We start from the raw sequence: 26,105 nt of genomic DNA, 5'->3' as shown, positions 1-26,105 counted from the left end.
GATGTGTGTGTGTATGTGTGTGTGTGTGTCTGTGTGTGTCTGTGTGTGTCTGTGTGTGTCTGTGTGTAATCCTAAAGCCTATAATCTTGAATTTCAAACTTAAAGTCAACGCTGAGACAAAATATGCTATTCTGTGGGGTTTTTGGCACTAATTATAAATACACACACACACACACACACACACACACACATATTTAAAGAGAAAAAGCGTTCCTCTGAACACATTCAGTGAGAATGCTTGAGGTTCTGCATGTAGAAAATAGGTCTGAGTGTCCCAGCTAGAAGTAGCTAGAAGTGCATTGGGAATGAAGTTGAATGACCTTTACCTCTGTTTTGGCTTCAATATCTACGTTGTACTCCAGGAGCATCTTTACAATTGCTATGCTGCCCCTGGAAATGGCATGGTGAAAGGCTGTATTCCCACTGTAATCCATCAAATTTGGATTAGCATTGTGCCTGAGCAATACACAAACACAATGTGTGTTGTCCCGCTGCGCAGCCTGTGGAAATTGTACAAAGAAATACATCTTCACTTCAAGGAAGCCAAGGGAGACATTTCTACAATGGCACTGAATAGTTTCTCTGAAATCAGACAGAGTTCTAGTTATTCATATTTTCCCTCCATTTTGACACAAGGTCTTCTTAAATACTCCAGGCTTGACTCATTTAATGATCTCCCCACCACATCTTTTTCCAAGTGGTAGAATTAAGGGGTTCTACCAACCCACCTAGATGTCCTAAGCACTCAGGTCTGTGCTGGTTGGCTGTCACAATGCAGAGATTGCTTGTTTGCTTAGATTTTGTTCTTTTTGCCAATGTGATACATGCTTAATACACCTGGAAAGATCCTCACTTGAGGAATTGGACTGGCCTCTGGGGCACTGTGTGGAACTATTTTTTTTTATTTAGACAGAAGTAGGAAAGCCCAAGGTCTTGTGGTAGGGGCATGCCTGAGTTCAAAGTTGTATAAAAAAAAGCTGACCAAACCTGTGTAAAAGCCATGGAAAGCTGCATTCTCCCCTGATCTCTAGTTTAGTTCTTCCCCCCAGTTCCTTATTTGAGTTCCTGACCAGGTTTCCCATGAGGATCAACTGGGATGAATAAATGTAAGCTAAATAACTTTTTCCTCTCCTGAGTAAGTTTTGGTCTGTGTTTTCTCACAACAACAGAAACCAAACAAGGACACCTCTAATCCATTTCATACCAAAACAGATGGCCAATAGCTACCTTAATCAACGGTGTGCAGCCTTCATCATCCTGGATGTTAATGTTGGACTTATTTTCTAATAACAGTGTCACTACATCTGGATGGTTGTGGGCACTCGCATAATGCAGCGATGTCCTGCAAATTGAAAACACATTTAGCAACATCTCTGAATTCCCAGTAAGACTATCATCACCTGTAAGTACTACATAATATGAAGGTGATTTCTATCTGATGGAAGAAAGTAACTACAATGTTCTTATTTATTGAGGTCTACTCGAATGTTCATTTACTGTGCTAGGGATGTGGTACATGACTCTTCCTATTTAAGGCAGGTGTTCTATCCTGACCTTCTTCGCTGCTCAAAGCAGCCTGTCTGAATCCTAGAAAAGTTCCCAAATTGATCTCAGCTTTAATTTAAATCATACTCTAATATCTGGAACTTACTAGTTACTCCTCGGTATTTTCAGGAGCTCCATGACTCCATGTCCCCATCCAAGGGATGAACATTAAACATATCTTAATAGGGGCTACTCTGATGTTTCAGTTCGAATGGGGAAGAAATCTGCTACAACACTACAAGCATTTCCAGCTCCTGAGAGCTCAGCATTTCCTGATCATGGTAATGATTTCTCTTCCTAGTGATAACAAACAGAACTATTCTGTGAGAGAAAAACAGGATTTTATCAGCAGTACACATAAAAAAATTCATATAAAAGAAGTTTACATTTCTTAATCCTCCTATCTTATCTATTGTGGTTACCTTCATTTTCATTCACATTTTACCCTCTCTAAGAATGGAAGGTCATTTATCCTTTTTATTATTTTACAACTATAATTAGCAATACTTTTAGCACTTTACAAAATTAAAGGTAATTATCATGCAACCCATTGTGGCCTACATTAAACAAAATATGTCACAATCAACAGGTAAGTGGCAATTTTACCGGTCACTTGCATCTATGTACATTTTTAACAGTGAACAAAATATAAGCCCTCAGTCCTCAATACTTTCTTTTATTTTTATTTTCACATTTCATTTTTTATGCCCATATGTAACACTTCTATACTCGGTATAGAAACCAGGACCTCATGCTTTGCCGTATATTGATCAATGTGCCCATGGACTCACACCAAAATCAGGTAAATATTGCTACAAGGTAATAACCTATGGTGGCATTGCTGCCTTGCTTGAGATTCATAGAGGTTCAGTAAAATGAAAGAAGGGTTCCAAAGAGTAATGTTCATTTCATGTTATATTTAAATTTATAGAATGTAAGGAAGCTTGACTGGGCAGAGAAATGAAGTTTTACAAATGGGAAGATCTTGAGAGATATTAGAACGTGTATTCTACACAGGGGATATCTAAGTTACATGTGGGGAATAAATGGACTGACAGAATGAAAAATTACCATTGGACAATTCAGTGTTTTTAAAGAAAATATTCAATGAACAGAAGAATATTTTAAAACTAAACTTCATTCTTGTATTCTTTATATGAAGCTCCACCTTAAAGACTAATTAACATCTTAGAATAACAAAATGATCAAGAAGCATGTGAACTAGGGAAAATATGCTGGTGTGTCATCGATTCCCCTTCAACCATAAAGACAGGATATAAGAATGAGGTGCTAACCTTTAAAAGTCTTGGAAAAATCAGGAATTCAAAGCTTACTATAAACATAGGAAAAGCAATATACAGCAAACCAATAGCCTACATCAAACTAAATTGAGAGAAAGTTGAAGGAATACCACTAAAATCAGGGAGTAGTCAAGGATGCCCCCTTAAACAAATTCAGCAAAGTGGCTGGATACAAAATTAACTCAAACAAATCAGTAGCCTTTCTCTATTCAAAGGATGAATAGGCTAAGAAAGGAATTAGGGAAACAACACCTTCAGAATAATCACAAATAAAATAAAATAACCCAGTGTGACTCTAACCAAGCAAGTGAAAATCCTGTTCGGTAAGTACTTCAAGTCTCTGAAGAAAGAATAGAAGATCTCATAAGATGGAAAGATCTCCCATTCTCACAGATTGGCAGGATTAACATTATAAAATTGGCCATCTGTCCAAAAGCAATCTACTGATTCGATGCAATCTCCATCAAAATTCTAACTCCATTCCCCATGGAGGTAGAAAGAGCGATTTGGAAATTCACTTGCATTAACAAAAAAACAGGATCCTGAGAACTATACTCAACAAGAAAAAAAAATTCTGGGGGAATCACCCTCCCTAACCTTAAGCTGTATTACAGAGCAATAGTGATAAAAATGTTATGATACTGGTACAGCGATAGGCAAGTAGATCAATGGAATAGAATAGGAGACCCAGAAATGAACCCATACACCTACCTATGGTCACTTGATTTTTAACAAAAGAACTAAAACCATCTAGTGGGAAAAAGATAGCTTTTTCAACAACTGGTGCTGAATCAACTGGCACTCAGCATGTAGACTGCAAATCAAACCTTTCTTATCACCCTGTACACAGTTAAAATCCAAGCAAATCAAGGATCTCCACATAAAACCAGATATACTCAACTTAAAAGAAGAAAACATGGGGAAGAGCCTAGAATACATGAGCCTGGAATACTTGGGAAAATTTCCTGAACAGAACAGCAATAGTTTATTCTCCAAGATCAAGAATCAACAAATGGGACCTCATCAAATTGCAAAGCTTCTGTAAGGCAAAGAGTACTGTCATTAGAAAAAAATGGCTACTAACAGATTGGAAAAGATTTTTATGAATCCTACATCTGATAGAAGGCTTACAACCAATATACACATAGAATTCAAATAGTTGGACTCCAGAGAATCAAATTACTCTATTACAAAATGGGGAGCAGAGCTAAACAAAGAATTCTCAATTGAGGAATATCAAATGGCCAAAAAGAACCTAAAGGACTGGTCAACATCTTTAGTCATCAGAGAAAATGCAAATCAGTACCACCCTGTGATTCAACGCCACACCAGTCAGAATGGCTAAGATCAAAACTCAGGCAACAGAGGTAGGCGAGGATTTGGAGAAGGAGGAACACTCCTCCTTTGTAGGTGGGAGAGCAAGCTGGGACAACTCTGGAAATCTGTTTGGAGGACCCAGCTTTACACACTCCTGTGCATATACACAAAAAGGGCTCCAACATAAAACAAAGAAACATATTCCATTACATTCACAACAGCCTTATTTACAATAGCCAGGAGCTGGAGAGAACCCAGATATCCGTTCATCTAAAGAGTTCACATGGAAAGACCCCTGGCTTCAACTGCATATGTAGCAGAGGATGGCCTTGTTGGGCACCAATAAGAGGAGAAGCTCGTGGTCCTGCCAAGGCTCTAGCCCCAGTGGAACGGAATGCTAAGGCAGGGAATCCGGAAGGAGTGGGCAAACGGGTGGGGGTGAACCCTCATATAAGAGGAGGAGGGACGATGAGCAAGGGGGTTCATGGTAAGAACCCACACACACACAGAGAAAAAGGAATGAGGGCTGGGGTAGTTGTTAAAACTCAACTGGTAAAGCATTTGTCCTGAAAACCTGACTGCTGATCTTGGGATAAGGGGATCCGCAAAGCTCACTTGCCTACAAGTGTGAGGATCAGTGTGCTCCAAGACAGTAAATAAAGCACACCATGGACTTGCTTGAGTGGAGTCTCCAGAACAGAGGGACGATGGGCTGGAACCCACAGGGAGGCCTGCTTGCCTGAGCTCAGGCCTTAGAACCCCATGGTGGTACAACATAACTAGCAGTCGACATTGTCTCTGACCACCACACCCTAAGCTCCACACGTGTGGGGCACAGGAAGTGAGATGAGGACAATCTCTGTCCTTCACATGTGTATCGATGTAAAAACAACAGTACAGAAGGTGATTACATGGGAGCATGGTCACAGTTCCAGTTCTAAATGTCTTTGATCCATTATTATTTTATACTATATTATTATATTGTATCATATACATTATATTATATTATACATTATTATATTGCATCATATTATGTATTAAGAAAGTCGTCATAGAATCAAGGGGAGTGGGAAGTGGGATGGAAGAGGCAGGACAGGATATAACATTGAAATGTAAATGTATGAACTATCTAATAAAAATGAAAAAACAGAAAACAACAACAACAACAAAGAAGAAAGAAAATCTAGATAGGGGTCTTGGCAATAACAGCTCTAGTTTTGTTTAGTAGAGAACTCAGTTTGATTGCTAAGACACACAGGGCAGCTCACAACTGTCTATAGCTGCAGTTCCAGGGGATCCTGCACCAGGTTCTATCACAATGGTACACAGAAAATACACAGAGGCAAAACAACGGTATTTATGTGTGTGAGTGTGTGTGTGTCTTTTTGTATGTTTACAAAATGTAAGGGTTAACATAAGAATAAAATTATGTAGTTTCATTAAGGCCTAGGAGCTGCTGTTCCACAGTGTGGAGGTCTCATACGACTAAGAGCATTTAGCAGGTATAAAACCCAGGGGTCCCCAGTGAAAATGAGCCTATGTATGACCACTCTCTACCCTCAGATTGTAGCCCTGGAAGTTGATTTGTCTTCCTCCTTAGCCCTGAGTGTCCCTAACAGTTCCTACCCTCCTCCTTTTACTCCCCTCATCAATTTGAAGCCCCATTACCTGCCCCTCCAATCAGATTCATCCACATGATGATGACACTCATGGATCATACTTTCAATTTTCTCCACGTCCCCAACACAGGCCGCTGTTTGTAATCGACCCACGGGATCATACCCGATCAGATAGAGGGGAAATTTCGTCGTTTTCTTTTGACGCAGGCATCCAAAACCAGGACAGGAGCGCCACAGACGGGTGTACCAGCGTCCCCTTCTGGGGAACTTCAATGCCAGAGCATCATATTCAAAATCTTCCTCCATTATGGAGCGCTAGGGCCGCCCAGGACCTTCTTACCCTCTCTTCCCTCCCATTTAGCTAATCTCCACCTCCCAAATTATACGATAAGAGTTTGCTAAAATCACCAATTCTTGCCAAAGAAGTGTAGGCAAGACCTGCTCGTTCAGGGTTAACTGAACTATACTTCATCACCTAGTAACACAGCTGCACTGGCACCACCATAGTGACATGCTCTGAGCTCACAATGGAGCTGGCTTACGGACTGTACCCTATGCTTATGCTCCATGTGTGCCCCCCTCAGACTCCACTGTTAGGAGCCCAGCCCCCTCAGTGCTTGTTCAAAGCTCTGTCAATGTTGACGCTGAAGTAGATCTATTTGCATGGCCTTCAAAGGGAGTACTGAGGGCAGTTAGGGCAGCCATTGCAATCTGTAACCCTAAGACTGGCCTGATGGACCTAAAAAAATCATCCTGATTTGGCAAACCCAGACCCAAAACAACAAACATTTCATGTGTCTGCTGTTAAGGATGTTAGGTTTTAAGTATCTGATATGAGAACTACAATCTGGATAACCACACAGGATTCCTGACTATCTACTAGGGAACTAGGGAGCAGAAGAATATCGCCCCAGGAAGAGGAAGGAGTGTATAGTGTTGGGAAGAGATAAAAGCTAGAATAGGAGGGGTTAATGAGAGGGAACCGGGAGAAATGGGTAGAGGCAAAGGGTACACACTTCTACCTCCCTCGCATTTTTCAAGCCCCATTACCCTCCTTTCATATTCATCAACATGATGTTGACTGGAGTTGATCACTCTCTCCAGTGTATCCTGGTCACCTGCTGGCTGCATGTTGGAATGGGCATACAGATTCATACTTGATAAGGAAGAGGGTCAGTTTCTTTTTCTTAACCAGGCACCCACAGCCCTGGCATGCAAGCCTAGGTAAAGTAGGAAATAAGGGGAGGGACAACAAACACTAAAGTCCCTTTGAAAAAATTAAATGGAAATCTGCTACTCTATTAGCTTCCTATATGTATGGAATACATATGGAGCCAAAAACTAACATGACACGAGGCTCCACTTAGACATCTTGTGCCACCAAGTTACAAATCCAGCAACAGGAATGGGTGACAACCTGTTGAGTCATTATCCAAAGGGTCCTATAGAAAACCTTGACCATCACAAGCCAGTGCCAAGACTATTGGTTGCTCTACACAATCTGATGTTCAGGACTGACTTCTGAAGATAACATTTCTGTCATCACAGGGGGGGGGGATAGGTTGAGCCGGGGTCTAACTAGACTCTTCACACTACTAACCAGAGTTCATAATACTGGAAGGTAACCTGTCTGCTACTGGAGGGCAAAGGTAATCCTCAACATCAGTCAGCTTCAAACCCTGAAACCTACAGTAACACCTACAAAGAAGCTCAAAGGCATCTTCAAATCTAATTATAGGCGATCTAGAACTCTCATATCTTCACAGGCCCAGACATACATATAGTGCACACACAGACACGTAGGCAAAACATTCATACATGTGAAAGAAGCATTATCTTTCAATAATAACATGTTTACAGGTATGTAATACACTTATGCAGCAAATTCATCTTTTTCAAGTATATAATCTAGGAGTGCATTCTTACTATGTCATTAAATTATGCATCCCTTATACTATTGGTTTTAAAAATATTTTAAGTTTGAGAAAACTCTGTGGCCATTAGAAGGTACTCTTTATTCCTCCAGATCCTACCCCCTATCAACTTGTTAGGCACCAGCTCAGCCTATCCCTCTTTAATGACAGAAGTGTTACTTTAAGTATAGGAACTTAAGATCAGGATGTGTAGAGCACACCATAGCCCATGATGTGCCTGGGTTTCATGGATGCTTTGAGTTAAGGAGTAAACTGGCTGCAATCCAATCTAACATTTGGTCTCATTCGGTTGGTTTTTGGTGTAGATGTTGTCGTCGTTGTTGTTGTCGTTGTTGTTGCTGCTGCTGCTGCTGCTGCTGCTGTTGCTTCTGACATTGTTTGATAGATTGATTGGTTTTTTGGCGTCTGGTTTTTTGAGGTTTTTGTTTGTTTAAGTGATTCCTTGTGTGAGTGATTGGTTGATTTTCAAGAAAGTTTGTCTCTGCCCACCCCCTTTCTCTCTCTCTCTCTCTCTCTCCCTCTCTCTCTCCCTCTCTCTCTCTCTCTCTCTGTGTGTGTGTGTGTGTGTGTGTGTGTGTGTGTGTGTGTGTGTGTATGTGTGTTTGAGTGTGTGTAGCTCTGGCTCTCCTGAATCTACCTCTGTAGACTAGGCTGGCCCCAAACTCGTGAAAATCTACATGCCTCTGCTTCCTGAGTGCTGGGATAAATTTCTATGCCCCCACCAACCAGGTCATTTTGCGTATTTAACAAAAATGAAGTCATCTAATATAGAAATATCCCCTTTCTTGGTCATTAAATAATAGCTTCTTTAATCATAAGATACTGTCAATGCCTCTGTCCATCTCTAGAGACTAGTCCATTGTATCAATATGATAAACTCTGTTTACCCATTCATCATGCTGGACCATTTGGGGTTCTCTCTTTTGTCTTTTACACTTAGCAGGGCAATTATACATCAATCACAAAAAAATGAGCTTCAGACTTGCCCTCAGGACAATGTGATGGAGAAGATACCTCTACTGTGATTCACTTTTCCCAGATTATATCCACATTTTGTAGAGTTGCTTAAAATCAACCAGCATCCTAGCCTCCAAGGCTCCAGTGCTGCTGTTGAGCAGAGTCAGAGAGGATGGAAGAGTGAATTTTGGGGGCATTCCTGTAAAACTAGGTCTTCCGGATGGAACAAATGCTAGCAGTCATGAGTCCAATACAGGGGCCTTTGCTGAAAACACCCCACACAGAATGGGGCATCCTAATTCCATCAGGTACTGGAAGGAGCTCCTGAAGTTTTAAAGGGTACCAGTTGAAGACTGGTTTTCACTTGAAAAATACACTAAAAAGCTACTGATGTAATAAAGAGTATAGAAACTTGTGGCTTTCACTTAGAACATTTTAATGGGAAACTTTTTTTTAATTAACTTGAGTATTTCTTATATACATTTCGAATGTTATTCCCTTTCCTGGTTTCCAGGAAAACATCCCCCTAATCCCTGCCCCTCCCCTTCTTTATGGGTGTTCCCCTCCCCATCCTCCCCCCATTGCCGCCCTCCCCCCAACAATCTAGTTCACTGGGGGTTCAGTCTTAGCAGGATCCAGGGCTTCCCCTTCCACTGGTGCTCTTACAAGGATATTCTTAATGGGAAACTCTTAATTAAAAGGCAAACAGTTTAGGTCAACACTCATAGGATGAGTCACTAGGACTAGCAGCAGATTCCTTGACAAGAGGGAGTCCTACTTAGCAATCTCATGATAAACCCTCACAAATCAGAGGCCCACTGCTCTCCTTGGACTGTTTTACTAACAGTGCTGTGCTGGCTTTCTTTTACAACTTTACAGCGTACGCAGACCAGACTCCATAAATTGTCATGTCTGCAAACGTCATCTGCTGTTCGTGACGTCACTTTATCTCTGAAAAAAACTGAGCTTCACTAAGGATCACCTTGGACATGGATACATCTACTGTCATGGTATTGGCCTGCTGCCTGCCCGATGGCAAAGAAGGACAAATGAGTCACCTCCAGGACACTGCAGTCACAGAGACATGGATTCTCCTTGATCAAGGTTCCAATCTCCTGGATTGCATCATCTGGTAAATGTGTGAGAAGTATTTGTTCTTTTCACACATAAAATCCTGTTCACCAAAATCAGTGAGTGCACAGTGCACCCTTCAGGTGCAGACCTGACCTATTAGACTGAGAATAAATTTTAACAAACATCCATGCTCAGTGGAATCCAAACATCACATCTGTCTTCCCAAGTGGAGGATATTTATACTCATTAAATTGCAGAAATTACTAAAATACCTAAATACTGAAGGGAAACCCAGGGTGGCTGGTGCCATTGTGCTGTCTTTAGGTGATGCTCCCACAGGTCCTCTGAATGCACGAAAGGGAAAGTACTGACCTCTACCTTCATCCACTCAGCAATTCCTTGTTTGAATCCTATTGACTTCTTAGTATTACTTCTCAGATTCCATGTTGTTTTTTCTTCTCTTTTACTAGTTACTTGGTATTATGTCTGTAAGTCACTCACTACAGTAATCTATCACCCCAATCTCTTAGAATCTCTACGTTTATTTGCTATAGAGATAATGAAGTCTTGAGGGAGAGATGTAAAGGAGTCATACCATTTAAAATGGAGTTACCACCTTCTCTGTACACTTTCCAGGTTGGGGTCTCTGTGTTAGTGTCTATAGCCTACAAGAAGATGATGCTTTTCTAACGAGGGTTCCAAACACAGATCTATAGCTATGACAGTCATTTCATTGATACGGATAAGAGTACTGAGTTTTCCTCTTGGCTCAGGACATATCTACTCTTAGGGTTTTGGCTGCTTTAGCAGTTTCAGGCCTGGCTTCCATCACATAGAGTGTGTCTGAAATAGAATCAGGAAAGAGAATTATTTCCATAATATGTGTTCCACTACTGTACCAGAACATCTTACGAGCCAGTAACTGGTTTACTTTGCAGTATTTGTAGCTTTGGAATAACCACGCTTGCATTTCTGTTCTGAAATCATGCAGACTACTTTACGTATCATGAATGCTACTTGGTAGGTGTGAAGCTTAATAGATAAGGTTTTTCTTGTGTTTATAGAGTAAATATACTTATTTTTATAGGAATCTATTAAGATTTTTACGAATGGTAGAGGCATCATTTTCAGCTAAATGATGATGATCATTGATTTATGCCATGTTTTAAATTTCAGGAGGTATGATTTATGAATGGATGTTTTTATTCTCTGTGCTATAGGAGTAATGTTCAGGAAGTACCATTCTGTACAGTAAAGTCAAATATATTTCCTATTTTCTCATCTCCCACATCTGTGGTATGAAGTCTTATGTTTTGTTCCATGATGCATGTGGCATTGACTTTTGTGCTTGTTCTGTGTAATGGACCAAGTTTCTGTCTTCTCCATGAAGCTGTCTCTATTCATCAGTATAATTTGTTAACGTGCTGTCAATTCCCCATATACCATGGATTTATTTTTAATTTTTATTTTTTAATAAATTAGTTAATTAATATATACTTTCCTTCAATCTCTTCTCCAAATTTTGGCTTCATATTTCCTGCTATAAATATTTTTGTTCCCCCTTCTAAGAAATACTGACACAAACACATTTTGGTTGTCCTTCTTCTTGAGCTTTTTGTGATCTGTGGATTGCACCTTGGCTCATCTGAGCTTCAGGGCTACTATTCACTTATCAGTGAGTGCACACCATCTGTGTTATTTTCTGGGGTCACCTCACTCAAGATGATATTTTCTAGTTCCATCCTTTTGCCTATGAATTTCATGAAGTCATTGCTTTTTAATAGCTGAGTAGTACTGCGTTTGTGTAATTGTACCACATTCTCTGTATCCATTCTTTTGTTGATGGACTTCTGGGTTCTTTCCAGCTTCTAGCTATTAAAAATAAGGCTGCCATGGACTTACTGGAGCATGTTTGTCTGTTATATGTTGGAGCATCTATTGGCTCTATGCCCAGAAATGGGTATACCTGGGTCCTCAGGTAGTACTATGTCCAATTTTCTGAGGAAACCCCCAGCTGATTACCAGAGCAGTTGTACCAGCTCGCTATCCAAGTAACAGTGGAGGAGTGTTCTGCTTTCTCCACATTCTTGTCAGAATCTGTGGTCACCTGAGTTTTGTTCCTAGCCACTCTGAGGGGTGTGAAGTAGAATCTCAGCATTGTTTTGATTTGCATTCCCCTAATGACTAAGATTGTTGAAGAACATTTCTACAGGTACTTTTCAGTTGTTCGATATTCCTCAGCTGAGATTTCTCTGTTTAGTTCTATATCCATTTCTCTAATAGGATTATTTGGCTCTCTGGAGTCTAAGTTCTTGAGTTCTTAGTACATATTGGATATTAGACCTCTATTGAATGTAGGATTGGTAAAGACCTTTTCCCAATCTCTTGGTTGCCGTGTTGTCCTAAAGACAGTATCCTTTGCCTTAGAGAAGCTTTGCAATATTATGAGGTCCCATTTGAAAGTCCTTGAGCAGAAGCCATTGGTGTTTCTTTTCAGGAAAATTTCCGCAGAGTCCCTACGTTCGAGGCTTTTCTCCACAGTTTCCCCTCTGGCTTTGAGTGTTTTCTTTTTATGTGGATGTCCTTGATCCACTTGCCCTTGAGCTTTGCACTAGGGAAGAAGATCAATATGCATTCTTCTGGGTGCGAACTTCCAGTTGATCCAGCAACAATTATTGAAAAAGCTATCTTTTTTCTACTGTATGGTTATATTTCCTTTGTCAAACATCAAGGGACCATAGGAGTATTTGTTCATTTCGGTGTCTTCAATTCTATTACATTGATCTACCTGCTTGTCTCTGTTTTTAATACCATACAGTTTTTAAAACTATTGCTCTGTAATACAGCTTGAGGTCAAGGACGGTGATTCTATCTTTTATTGTTATTATTTCTTTATGTTGAGGATAGTTTTCTCTATCCTTGTTTTTTTTTGTTGTTATTCCAAGTGAATTTCCAAATTCATCTTTCTGACTCTATGAAGGATTGAATTGGAATTTTGATAGATTGTATTGAATCAGTAGATTGCTATCAGCAAGATAGCCATTTTTTATTTATTTACTTTTACACTTCAGATTTCATTCCCCTCCCAATCCACCCCCTGACAGTTCCACATCTCAATATTGCATACCTCCTCCCCCTACCCCTTGTCTCCTCCACAAGGATATCCCCAGCCCAGCAACTCCACCATATGTATAAGCTTCCTGGAGCCTCTAGTCTCTTGAAGGGTAGACATCTGCTTTACCTGAACCCAGACAGGGGTGTTCAATGACTCATGGCTGTCTGTGTACAAAATTATGGACAGATGCTTAATTACGTTTCCCAACCTATGAGCCTTTGAATACTGTTGCAGATTTCATTATTGCTTTACCTCTACGGTGTATTAACTCCAAATCTGTGTCGGTGAGGGCTCAAGCTGCGCTAATGTTGATGACTGTGCTGACCTACATGGCTCCTTTATATTGACCTATTAAATTAATGATGGATTTCTAAATGTCATTAAAGAATCGTGTTGGTATTCTTAGGGGATTGCACAGACTATCTAGATGAATTTTTGTGTTATGGCCACTGTCTTACGTAGGACTTTAGTTGTGTGAACAGACACCATGGCCAATGCAACTCTTAAAAGGAAACCATTTCATTAGGGCTGGTTTACAGCCTCAGAGGTTCAGACCTGTTATCATCACAGCAGGATCACTGCAGCCACCAATCAGACATGGTGAAGGAGGATCTGAGAGCTGTAGATCTTCATCTGGATGGTCCTGCAGAATACGGCCTTCTAGGCAGCTAGGATGAGTGTGTTAAACCCCTTACACACAGTCGCACACCTACTCCAACAGGGCCACTCCTACTCCAACAGGACCACGCTTCTAATAGTGCCACCCCTGAGCCAAGGAAATATAAACCATCACATCCAACTCCACCATATTAATCCTTCTGACCTAGGAGCGTGGGGCCTTTCCATATTACTGTATCTTCTTCTGTTAATTTACATTAAGTTTAGAGTTTTTACTGTACAAGTCATTCAATTCCTTGGTTATATTTAATCTATAATGTCTGTGAGAATCTGTTAGTTTGCTTATTTGCAGAGTGTGCTGGGTATTTGGATTTAGGAAACTAACTTGGTTTTTATGCATTGCTTTTCCTCTAATACAATGCTGAATAATTGAATAGCTGCAGGGGAATTTTGGTGGAGGCTTTAGAGTCTTTTGTGTATATCAACCACCCAGGCCTAAATAAAGTGACATTGGCTTCATTCTTTCAAGGGTGTACATCTATCTCATTCACTTGTGCTGTTATTCTAGCTAAGACTTCAATGATTTTATTGAACAGGGGAAGATCAAATATACTTTTCACATTTCTGATTTCTGATTTAGTGTGAATGCTTGGCATAAATATTTTAGAATGATATTTGCTGTGTACCATTCTTATCTTGTCTTTATTATATTGAACTGTATCCTGGGTCTGATGGTTTGTATGTGTGAAGCCGAGGAAGTAGCAGTATTAGAAGTTGTGACCCTGTTGGAATAGGCATGTCACTGTGGGTGTGGGCTTTAAGACCCTGATCTTAGCTGCATGGCAGTCAGTCTTAAACTAACAGCCTTCACGTAAACATGTAGACTACTCAGCTATCAAAAAACAATGACTTTATGAAATTCAAAGGCAAGTGGATGGAACTGGAAAATATCCTGAGTGAGGTAACCCAATCACAGAAAAACACACATGGTATGTATGCACTCATTGATAAGTAAATATTAGCCCAAATGCTCGAATTACCCTAGATGCATAGAACACATGAAATTCAAGAGGGATGACCAAAATGTGAATGCGTCACTCCTTCTTTAAAAGGGGAACAAGAATACCCTTGGGAGGGAATAGGGATGCAAAGTTTAGAACAGAGGCTGAAGGAACACCCATTCAGAGCCTGCCCCACATGTGGCCCATAAATATACAGCCACCAAACTAGATAAGATGGATGAAGCAAAGAAGTGCAGGCTGACAGGAACCAGATATAGATCTTTCCTGAGAGACACAGCCAGAATAAGGCAAATACATTGGCGAACGCGAACAGCAAACCACTGAACTGAGAACAGGACCCCCGTTGAAGGAATCAGAGAAAGGACTGAAAGAGATTGAAGGGGATGAGACGCCATATGAACAACAATGCCAACCAACCAGAGCTTCCAGGGACTAAGCCACTACCCAAAGACTATACATGGACTGATTCTGGGCTCCAACTGCATAGGTAGCAATGAATAGCCTAGTAAGAGCACCAGTGGAAGGGGAAGCCCTTGGTCCTGAAATGACTGAACCCACAGTGAACGTGATTATTGGGGGGAGGGCAGTAACAGGGGAAGATGGGGAGGGTAACACCCATATAGTAGGGGAAGGGGAGTGGTTGGGGGATTTGGCCCAGAAACCGGCAAAGGGAATAACAGTTGAAATTTAAATAAGAAATACCCAAGTTAATAAAGATGGAGGAAAAATACTGAATAAAAGAAAGGAATGTAAACCATTGAGGCACGTTGTAAACCTGTCACTAGAATTCATTAATTAAATATTAATTCTATGTGCATATTGTTTAAATATCTGTGTTTCTTTCTTTTTTTTTTTTTTTTGAAATTTCAAAGTAGTTTTTATTTGCATTTCCTTGATGCTAAGGATATTGAATGTTTTTTCTTTCTTTTTTATTTTTTCTTTTTTTTTTTAATTTTTCTTTTTTTTTTTATTAACTTGAGTATTTCTTATATACATTTCAAGTGTTATTCCCTTTCCCGGTTTCCGGACAAACATCACCCTCCCCCCTCCCCTTCCTTATGGGTGTTCCCCTCCCAAACCTCCCCCCATTGCCACCCTCCCCGCATAGTCTAGTTCACTGGGGGTTCAGTCTTAGCAGGACCCAGGGCTTCCCCTTCCACTGGTGCTCTTACTAGGATATTCATTGCTACCTATGGGGACAGAGTCCAGGGTCAGTCCATGTATAGTCTTTAGGTAGTGGCTTAGTCCCTGGAAGCTCTGGTTCCTTGACATTGTTGTACTTTTGGGGTCTCGAGCACCTTCAAGCTCTTCCAGTTCTTTCTCTGATTCCTTCAACGGGGGACCTATTCTCAGTTCAGTGGTTTGCTGCTGGCATTCGCCTCTGTATTTGCTGTATTCTGGCTGTGTCTCTCAGGAGAGATCTACATCCGGCTCCTGTCAGTCTGCACTTCTTTGCTTCATCCATCTTGTCTAATTGGGTGGCTGTATATGTATGGGCCACCTGTGGGGCAGGCTCTGAATGGGTGTTCCTTCAGTCTCTGTTTTAATCTTTGCCTCTCCCTTCCCTGCCAAGGGTATTCCTTTTCCTCATTTAAAGAAGGAGTGAAGCATTCACATTTTGATCATCCGTCTTGAGTTTCCTTTGTTCTAGGGATCTAGGGTAATTCAAGCATTTGGGCTAATAGCCACTTATCAATGAGTGCATACCATGTATGTCTTTCTGTGAGTGGGTTAGCTCACTCAGGATGATATTTTCCAGTTTCCATTTGCCTACGAATTTCATAAACTCGTTGTTTTTGATAGCTGAGTAATATTCCATTGTGTAGATGTACCACATTTTCTGTATCCATTCCTCTGTTGAAGGGCATCTGGGTTCTTTCCAGTTTCTGGCTATTATAAATAAGGCTGCGATGAACATAGTGGAGCACGTGTCTCTTTTATATGTTGAGGCATCTTTTGGGTATATGCCCAAGAGAGGTATGGCTGGATCCTCAGGCAGTTCAATGTCCAATTTTCTGAGGAACCTCCACACTGATTTCCAGAATGGTTTTACCAGTCTGCAATCCCACCAACAATGGAGGAGTATTCCTCTTTCTCCACATCCTCGCCAGCATCTGATGTCACCTGAGTTTTTGATCTTAGCCAATCGCACTGGTGTGAGGTGAAATCTCAGGGTTGTTTTGATTTGCATTTCCCTTATGACTAAAGATGTTGAACATTTCTTTAGGTGTTTCTCAGCCATTCGGCATTCCTCAGCTGTGAATTCTTTGTTTAGCTCTGAACCCCATTTTTTAATAGGATTATTTGTTTCCCTGCGGTCTAACTTCTTGAGTTCTTTGTATATTTTGGATATAAGGCCTCTATCTGTTGTAGGATTGGTAAAGATCTTTTCCCAATCTGTTGGTTGCCGTTTTGTCCTAACCACAGTGTCCTTTGCCTTACAGAAGCTTTGCAGTTTTATGAGATCCCATTTGTCGATTCTTGATCTTAGAGCATAAGCCATTGGTGTTTTGTTCAGGAAATTTTTTCCAGTGCCCATGTGTTCCAGATGCTTCCCTAGTTTTTCTTCTATTAGTTTGAGTGTGTCTGGTTTGATGTGGAGGTCCTTGATCCACTTGGACTTAAGCTTTGTACAGGGTGATAAGCATGGATCGATCTGCATTCTTCTACATGTTGACCTCCAGTTGAACCAGCACCATTTGCTGAAAATGCTATCTTTTTTCCATTGGATGTTTTTGGCTCCTTTGTCAAAAATCAAGTGACCATAGGTGTGTGGGTTCATTTCTGGGTCTTCAATTCTATTCCATTGCTCTATCTGTCTGTCTGTGTACCAATACCATGCAGTTTTTATCACTATTGCTCTGTAATACTGCTTGAGTTCAGGGATAGTGATTCCCCCTGAAGTCCTCTTATTGTTGAGGATAGCTTTAGCTATCCTGGGTTTTTTGTTATTCCAGATGAATTTGCAAATTGTTCTGTCTAACTCTTTGAAGAATTGGATTGGTATTTTGATGGGGATTGCATTGAATCTGTAGATTGCTTTTGGTTAAATGGCCATTTTTACTATATTAATCCTGCCAATCCATGAGCATGGGAGATCTTTCCATCTTCTGAGGTCTTCTTCAATTTCTTTCCTCAGTGTCTTGAAGTTCTTATTGTACAGATCTTTTACTTGCTTGGTTAAAGTCACACCGAGGTACTTTATATTATTTGGGTCTATTATGAAGGGTGTCGTTTCCCTAATTTCTTTCTCGGCTTGTTTCTCTTTTGTATAGAGGAAGGCAACTGATTTATTTGAGTTAATTTTATACCCAGCCACTTTGCTGAAGTTGTTTATCTGCTTTAGTAGTTCTCTGGTGGAACTTTTGGGATCACTTAAATATACTATCATGTCGTCTGCAAATAGTGATATTTTGACCTCTTCTTTTCCGATCTGTATCCCCTTGATCTCCTTTTTTGTCTGATTGCTCTGGCTAGAACTTCAAGAACTATATTGAATAAGTAGGGAGAGAGTGGGCAGCCTTGTCTAGTCCCTGATTTTAGTGGGATTGCTTCAAGTTTCTCTCCATTTAGTTTAATGTTAGCAACTGGTTTGCTGTATATGGCTTTTACTATGTTTAGGTATGGGCCTTGAATACCTATTCTTTCCAGGACTTTTATCATGAAGGGGTGTTGAATTTTGTCAAATGCTTTCTCAGCATCTAATGAAATGATCATGTGGTTCTGTTCTTTCAGTTTGTTTATATGGTGGATCACGTTGATGGTTTTCCTTATATTAAACCATCCCTGCATGCCTGGGATGAAGCCTACTTGATCATGGTGGATGATTGTTTTGATGTGCTCTTGAATTCGGTTTGCCAGAATTTTATTGAGTATTTTTGCGTCGATATTCATAAGGGAAATTGGTCTGAAGTTCTCTTTCTTTGTTGGGTCTTTGTGTGGTTTAGGTATAAGAGTAATTGTGGCTTCATAGAAGGAATTCGGTAGGGCTCCATCTGTTTCAATTTTGTGGAATAATTTGGATAATATTGGTATAAGGTCTTCTATGAAGGTTTGATAGAATTCTGCACTAAACCCGTCTGGACCTGGGCTCTTTTTGGTTGGGAAACCTTTAATGACTGCTTCTATTTCCTTAGGAGTTATGGGGTTGTTTAACTGGTTTATCTGTTCCTGATTTAACTTCGATACCTGGTATCTGTCTAGGAAATTGTCCATTTCCTGAAGATTTTCAAATTTTGTTGAATATAGGTTTTTATAGTAAGATCTGATGATTTTTTGAATTTCCTCTGAATCTGTAGTTATGTCTCCCTTTTCATTTCTGATTTTGTTAATTTGGACGCACTCTCTGTGTCCTCTCGTTAGTCTGGCTAAGGGTTTATCTATCTTGTTGATTTTCTCAAAGAACCAACTTTTGGTTCTGTTGATTCTTTCTCTGGTCCTTTTTGTTTCTACTTGGTTGATTTCAGCTCTGAGTTTGATTATTTCCTGCCTTCTACTCCTCCTGGGTGTATTTGCTTCTTTTTGTTCTAGAGCTTTTAGGTGTGCTGTCAAGCTGCTGACATATGCTCTTTCCTGTTTCTTTCTGCAGGCACTCAGCGCTATGAGTTTTCCTCTTAGCACAGCTTTCATTGTGTCCCATAAGTTTGGGTATGTTGTACCTTCATTTTCATTAAATTCTAAAAAGTTTTTAATTTCTTTCTTTATTTCTTCCTTGACCAGGTTATCATTGAGTAGAGCATTGTTCAATTTCCACGTATATGTGGGCATTCTTCCCTTATTGTTATTGAAGACCAGTTTTAGGCCGTGGTGGTCCGATAGCACGCATGGGATTATTTCTATCTTTCTGTACCTGTTGAGGCCCGTTTTTTGACCAATTATATGGTCAATTTTGGAGAAAGTACCATGAGGAGCTGAGAAGAAGGTATATCCTTTTGCTTTAGGATAGAATGTTCTATAAATATCCGTTAAGTCCATTTGGCTCATGACTTCTCTTAGTCTGTCTACATCTCTGTTCAATTTTTTTTCATTCTTGGATTATTTATATGAAGCTCTACCTTAACAACTAATAAACACCTTAAAATAACAAAATGATTAAGAAGCATGTGGACTTCGGAAAATATGCTGGTGTGCCATCAATTCCCCTTCAAGCAAAAAAATATGAAATACGAATGAGGGCCTAGCCCATCACACTGCTCCCTGATCTCAAATCCCATGGAAAAGAGATCTAAACACCAAGAAGTATGGAACATCCTGAGACCACAGGACAGACAGACACATCTGTCCACTTTCAATACCACATTCTCATCAATGGACAGATAAGAGAAACAGAAATTAAACAGCGACATAGAGAAACTAACAGAAGTTATATACTAAATGGATTTAACAAATATTTATAGAACATTAAATAATAAAACAAAAGGATTTACATTCTTCTCAGTACCTCATAGTACCTCCTCGAAAATTGACCATATAATTTGTCAAAAAAATAGGCATCAATAGATACAGGAAGATAGAAATAATTCTATTTGTCCTATCAGATCACCATGGACAAAGGCTGGTCTTCAATAAAAACAATAATGGCAGAATGCCCTCAGATACATTGAAGTTTAACAACACACTACTCAATGAAAACTTGGTCAAGGAAGAATTAATGATAGAAATTAAAGATTTCTTAGCACTTCCTTCGGATGCAAGTTACTAGATGACTGCTTCTCGGCCTCGCCAGGAAACTATTTATTTCCTCTGGGATCAAATAGAATTTTATAAGAACATAATGGATGGAGAGGAGAAAACCTATGGTGGCTGTGAAGGCCCTGATGCCATGTATGTGAAATTAATATCTTCTGATGGTCATGAATTTATTGTAAAAAGAGAACATGCATTAACATCAGGAACAATAAAGGCCATGTTGAGTGGTCCAGGTCAGTTTGCGGAGAATGAAACCAATGAGGTCAACTTTAGAGAGATCCCTTCACATGTGCTATCGAAAGTGTGCATGTATTTTACCTACAAGGTCCGCTATACTAACAGCTCCACTGAAATTCCTGAATTCCCAACTGCACCTGAAATTGCACTGGAACTGCTGATGGCCGTGAACTTCTTAGATTGTTAAATAAGATAAATTATAATAAACTGCTAATTTTTTTCAGTATTTAATACCTGTAGTTCAGTTAGTAATTTTTTCACATATAGCATGTTGCCTTTATGAAATTGAACGCTAAAGTTAATTGCTGAGCAGATTTCTTCTGTCATTTGCATAGCAGAGTTGAAATTTGTTTGCTACATCAACAAACTAAGGAAGTTTCACAAGCCAAAAAATAAATAAATAATGCCAGTTTAAAAAAAAGATTTCTTAGAATTTAATGAAAATGAAGATACAACACACCCAAACATTTAGGACACAGTGAGAGCAGTACTAAAAGGAAAACTCATAGCTCTGAGTGCCGCCAAAAGAAACAGGAGAGAGCATACTCAGCAGCTTGCCAGCACATCTAAAAAGTCTAGAGCGAAAAGAAGTAAATACACACAAGAGGAATAGAAGGGAAGAAATAATAAAACTAAGAGCTAAAATCATCCAAGTTTAAAAAAAAAAGAGTACACAAAGAATCAACAAAAGCAGGAGCTGGTTCTTTGACAAAATCAACAAGATAGATAAACCCTTAGCAAGAATACCCAGAGTGTATCCAAATTAACAAAACCAGAAGGGAAAAGGGAGACATAACAAAAAAAATCTGAGGAAATTAAAAATATCAACAAATCCTACTACAAAAGCATATATTCAACAAAACTGGAAAATCTGGAGGAAATAGACAATTTTCTAGACAAATACAAGGTACTAAAGTTAAATCAGAAACAGATAAACATCTAAACAACACCATAATTCCTAAAGAAGTAGAAGCAGTTATTAAGAGTCTCCCAATCAAAGAGAACCCAGGACTCCATGAATTTACTGCAGAATTCTATCAGGCCTTCATAGAAGACCTCATATCAATACTGTCCAGATTAGTTCCCAAAACAGAAATAGGCAGAGCACTACCAAATTCCTTCTTTGAAACGACAGTTACTCTTATAACTAAACCACACAAAAATCCAACAAAGAAAGAGAACTTGAGACCATTTACCCTTATGATTATTGATGTAAAAATACTCAATAAAAATCTTGCAAAGTGAATGCAAGAACACATCAAAATAATCACACATCATGATCAGTTAGGCTTCAGCCCAAGGATGAAAGGATGGTCCAATATACTAAACGATAACCTGGGCAAGGAAGAAATAAAGAAAGAAATTAAAGACTTCTTAGAATTTAATGAAAATGAAGGTACGACATACCCACACGTATGGGACACAATTAAAGCTGTGCTAAGAGGAAAACTCATAGTTCTTAGTGCCTGCAGAAAGAAACAGGAGAGAGCCTATATCAGCAGCTTGACAGCACACCTAAAAGCTCTAGAACAAAAAGAAGCAAATACACCCAGGAGGAGTAGAAGGCAGGAAATAATCAAACTCAGAGCTGAAATCAACCAAGTAGAAGAAAAGAGGACCATAGAAAGAAACAACAGAACCAAAAGTTGGTTCTTTTAGAAAATCAACGGGACAGATAAACCCTTAGCCAGACTAACGAGAGGACACAGAGAGTGTGTCCAAATTAACAAAATCAGAAATGAAAAGGGAGACACAACTACAGATTCAGAGGAAATTAAAAAAATCATCAGATCTTATTATAAAAGCCTATATTCAACAAAACTTGAAAATCGGCAGGAAATGGACAATTTCCTAGACAGATACCAGGTACCGAAGTTAAATCAGGAACAGATAAACCAGTTAAACAACCCCATAACTCCTAAGGAAATAGAAGCAGTCATTAAAGGTCTCCCAATCAAAAAGGGCCCAGGTCCAGACGGGTTTAGTGCAGAATTCTATCAGACCTTCATAGAAGACCTCATACCAATACTATCCAAACTATTCCACAAAATTGAAACAGATGGAGCACTACCGAATTCCTTCTATGAAGCCACAATTACTCTTATTCCTAAACCACACAAAGACCCAAAAAAGAAAGAGAACTTCAGATCAATTTCCCTTATTAATATAGACGCAAAAATACTCAATAAAATTCTGGCAAACCGAATCCAAGAGCACATCAAAACAATCATCCACCATGATCAGGTAGGCTTCACCCCAGGCATGCAGGGATGGTTTAATATACAGAAAACCATCAACGTGATCCATTATATAAACAAACTGAAAGAACAAAACTACATGATCATTTCATTAGACGCTGAGAAAGCATTTGACAAAATTCAACACCCCTTCATGATAAAAGTCTGGGAAAGAATAGGTATTCAAGGCCCATACCTAAACATAGTAAAAGCCATATACAGCAAACCAGTTGCTAACATTAAATTAAATGGAGAGAAACTTGAAGCAATCCCACTAAAATCAGGGACTAGACAAGGCTGCCCACTCTCTCCCTACTTATTCAACACAGTTCTTGAAGTTCTAGCCAGAGCAATCAGACAACAAAAGGAGGTCAAGGGGATACAGATTGGAATAGAAGAAGTCAAAATATCACTATTTGCAGATGATATGATAGTACATTTAAGTGATCCCAAAAGTTCCACCAGAGAACTACTAAAGCTAATAAACAACTTCAGTAAAGTGGCTGGATATAAAATTAACTCAAATAAATCAGTAGCCTTCCTCTACACAAAAGAGAAAAAACCAAGAAAGAAATTAGGGAAACGACACCCTTCATAATAGACCCAAATAATATAAAGTACCTCGGCGTGACTTTAACCAAGCAAGTAAAAGATTTGTACAATAAGAACTTCAAGACACTGAAGAAAGTAATTGAAGAAGACCTCAGAAGATGGAAAGATCTCCCATGCTCATGGATTGGCAGGATTAACATAGCAAAAATGGCCATTTTACCAAAAGCGATCCACAGATTCAATGCAATCCCCATCAAAATACCAATCCAATTCTTCAAAGAGTTAGACAGAACAATTTGCAAATTCATCTGGAATAACAAAAAACCCAGGATAGCTAAATTTATCCTCAACAATAAAAGGACTTCAGGGGGAATCACTATCCCTGAACTCAAGCAGTATTACAGAGCAATACTGATAAAAACTGAATGGTATTGGTACACAGACAGACAGATAGACCAAAGGAATAGAATTGAAGACCCAGAAATGAACCCACACACCTATGGGCACTTGATTTTTGACAAAGGAGCCAAAACCATCCAATGGAAAAAAGATAGCATTTTCAGCAAATGGTGCTGGTTCAACTGGAGGTCAACATGTAGAAGAATGCAGATCGATCATGCTTATCCCCCTGTACAAAGCTTAAGTCCAAGTGGATAAAGGACCTCCACATCAAACCAGATACACTCAAACTAATAGAAGAAAAACTAGGGGAGCATCTGGGACACATGGGCACTGGAAAAAATTTCCAGAACAAAACACCAATGGCTTATGCTCTAAGATCAAGAATCGACAAATGGGATCTCATAAAACTGCAAAGCTTCTGTAAGGCAAAGGACACTGTGGTTAGGATAAAACGGCAACCAACAGATTGGGAAAAGATCTTTACCAATCCTACAACAGATAGAGGCCTTATATCCAAAATATACACAGAACTCAAGAAGTTAGACCACAGGAAGACAAATAACCCTATTAAACAATGGGGTTCAGTGCTAAACAAAGAATTCACAGCTGAGGAATGCCGAATAGCTGAGAAACACCTAAAGAAATGTTCAACATCTTTAGTCATAAGGGAAATGCAAATCAAAACAACCCTGAGATTTCACCTCACACCAGTGAGAATGGCTAAGATCAAAGATCAAAAACTCAGGTTACAGCAGATGCTGGCGAGGATGTGGAGAAAGAGGAACACTCCTCCATTGTTGGTGGGGTTGCAGACTGGTACAACCATTCTGGATATCAGTCTGGAGGTTACTCAGAAAATTGGACATTGAACTGCCTGAGGATCCAGCTATACCTCTCTTGGGCATATACCCATAAGATGCCCCAACATATAAAAAAGACACGTGCTCCACTATGTTCATAGCAGCCTTATTTATAACAGCCAGAAGCTGGAAAGAACCCAGATGCCCTTCAACAGAGGAATGGATACAGAAAATGTGGTACATCTACACAATGGAATATTATTACTCAGCTATCAAAAACAATGACTTTATGAAATTCGTAGGCAAATGGTTGGAACTGGAAAATATCATCCTGAGTGAGGTAACCCAATCACAGAAAAACACACATGGTATGCACTCATTGACAAGTGGCTATTAGCCCAAATGCTTGAATTACCCTAGATGCCTAGAACACATGAAACTCAAGACGGATGATCAAAACGTGAATGCTTCACTCCTTCTTTAAATGTGGAACGAGAATACCCTTGGCAGGGAATAGAGAGGCAAAGATTAAAACAGAGACAGAAGGAACACCCATTCAGAGCCTGCCCCACATGTGGCCCATACATATACAGCCACCCAATTAGACAAGATGGATGAAGCAATGAAGGGCAGGCTGACAGGTGCGGGATGTAGATCTCTCCTGAGAGACACAGCCAGAATACAGCAAATACATAGGTGAATGCCAGCAGCAAACCACTGAACTGAGAATAGGACCCCATTGAAGGAATCAGAGAAAGAACTGGAAGAGCTCGAAGGGGCTCAAGACCCCTTATGAACAACACTGCCAAGCAACCAGAGCTTCCAGGGTCTAAGCTACTACCTAAAGACTATACATGGACTGACCCTGGACTCTGACCTCATGGGTAGCAATGAATATCCTAGTAAGAGCACCAGTGTAAGGGGAAGCCCTGGGTCCTGCTAAGACTGAACCCCCAGTGAACGTGATTGTTGGGAGGAGGGCAGCAATGGGGGAAGGATGGGGAGGGGGAACACCCATAGCGAAGGGGAGGGGGAGGGATTAGGGGGATGTTTGCCCGGAAACCAGGGAAGGAAATAACACTCGAAATGTAAATAAGAAATACTCAAATTAATAAAAAAAATTTGACTTCAACAAGTTTCTAACCCCTGGACCATTTCTAAAATTCAAAGATTGTTTTCTCTACTATAAAGTATATGTGTATTTAATGGTTTTATCTTATAATTATTATATAACTTCTATCCATTATATGATAATGAACTCATCTTTTTCAGTAGCACATACATTTTATACTTTATTATGTAAAAGGTATGGCTCAGGTACAATATTTCATTGCATAAATGTTATATTTTGTAATAAAGAGAAAACAACAAAAAAAAAAGTCCTGGAAAGATCAGGAAATCAAAACCCATAACTAAACACAGTAAAAACAATATACAGTGAACCAGTAACTAACATCAAACTAAATGGAGAGGAACTTGATGAAATCCCACTAAAATCAGGGACTAGATAAGGCTGCCTGCACTGTAACTACTTATTCAATACAGCCCTGGAATTCCGAGCCAGAGCAGTCAGACAACAAAAGGAGGACAAGGGATACAAAGTGGGAGGGAAGATGTCACAATATGGCTATTTGCCAACGATAGGATAGTATATTTAAGTGACGCCAAAAGGTCCACCAGAGAATTA

General features: G+C 39.7%; 2 protein-coding genes across 2 annotated transcripts in view; one reads left to right on the top strand and one right to left on the bottom strand.

The window, feature by feature from the left end:
* LOC134482334 (ankyrin repeat domain-containing protein 7-like) overlaps positions 1-7,311 on the bottom strand; it is an 11,494-nt gene extending 4,183 nt beyond the window's left edge. Inside the window, exons 1-3 of the mRNA XM_063275824.1 lie at positions 5,832-7,311; positions 1,228-1,342; positions 327-500 (exon numbers count right to left, since the gene is read on the bottom strand). Of these exons, the coding sequence (XP_063131894.1) occupies positions 327-500; positions 1,228-1,342; positions 5,832-6,088 (546 nt within the window). The 5' untranslated portion in view covers positions 6,089-7,311. The remainder of the gene's footprint in view (positions 1-326; positions 501-1,227; positions 1,343-5,831) is intronic.
* Positions 7,312-20,226: 12,915 nt separating this feature from the next.
* LOC134482331 (elongin-C-like) lies at positions 20,227-20,629 on the top strand. Its single transcript, XM_063275821.1, has one exon. It carries the CDS (start codon positions 20,276-20,278, stop codon positions 20,612-20,614), a length of 339 nt encoding a protein of 112 aa, XP_063131891.1. The 5' UTR covers positions 20,227-20,275; the 3' UTR covers positions 20,615-20,629.
* Positions 20,630-26,105: the final 5,476 nt, after the last annotated feature.

Source organism: Rattus norvegicus, chromosome 16, assembly GCF_036323735.1.
Source record: "Rattus norvegicus strain BN/NHsdMcwi chromosome 16, GRCr8, whole genome shotgun sequence".
Lineage (NCBI taxonomy): Eukaryota > Metazoa > Chordata > Mammalia > Rodentia > Muridae > Rattus > Rattus norvegicus.
Note: the sequence above shows the minus strand (reverse complement) of the source record. Positions and strands in the feature narration are given on the sequence as shown.

Bases quoted from the DNA above. Each gene is read 5' to 3' on its own strand.
- LOC134482331 (XM_063275821.1), top strand. From the start codon at position 20,276: ATGGATGGAGAGGAGAAAACCTATGGTGGCTGTGAAGGCCCTGATGCC.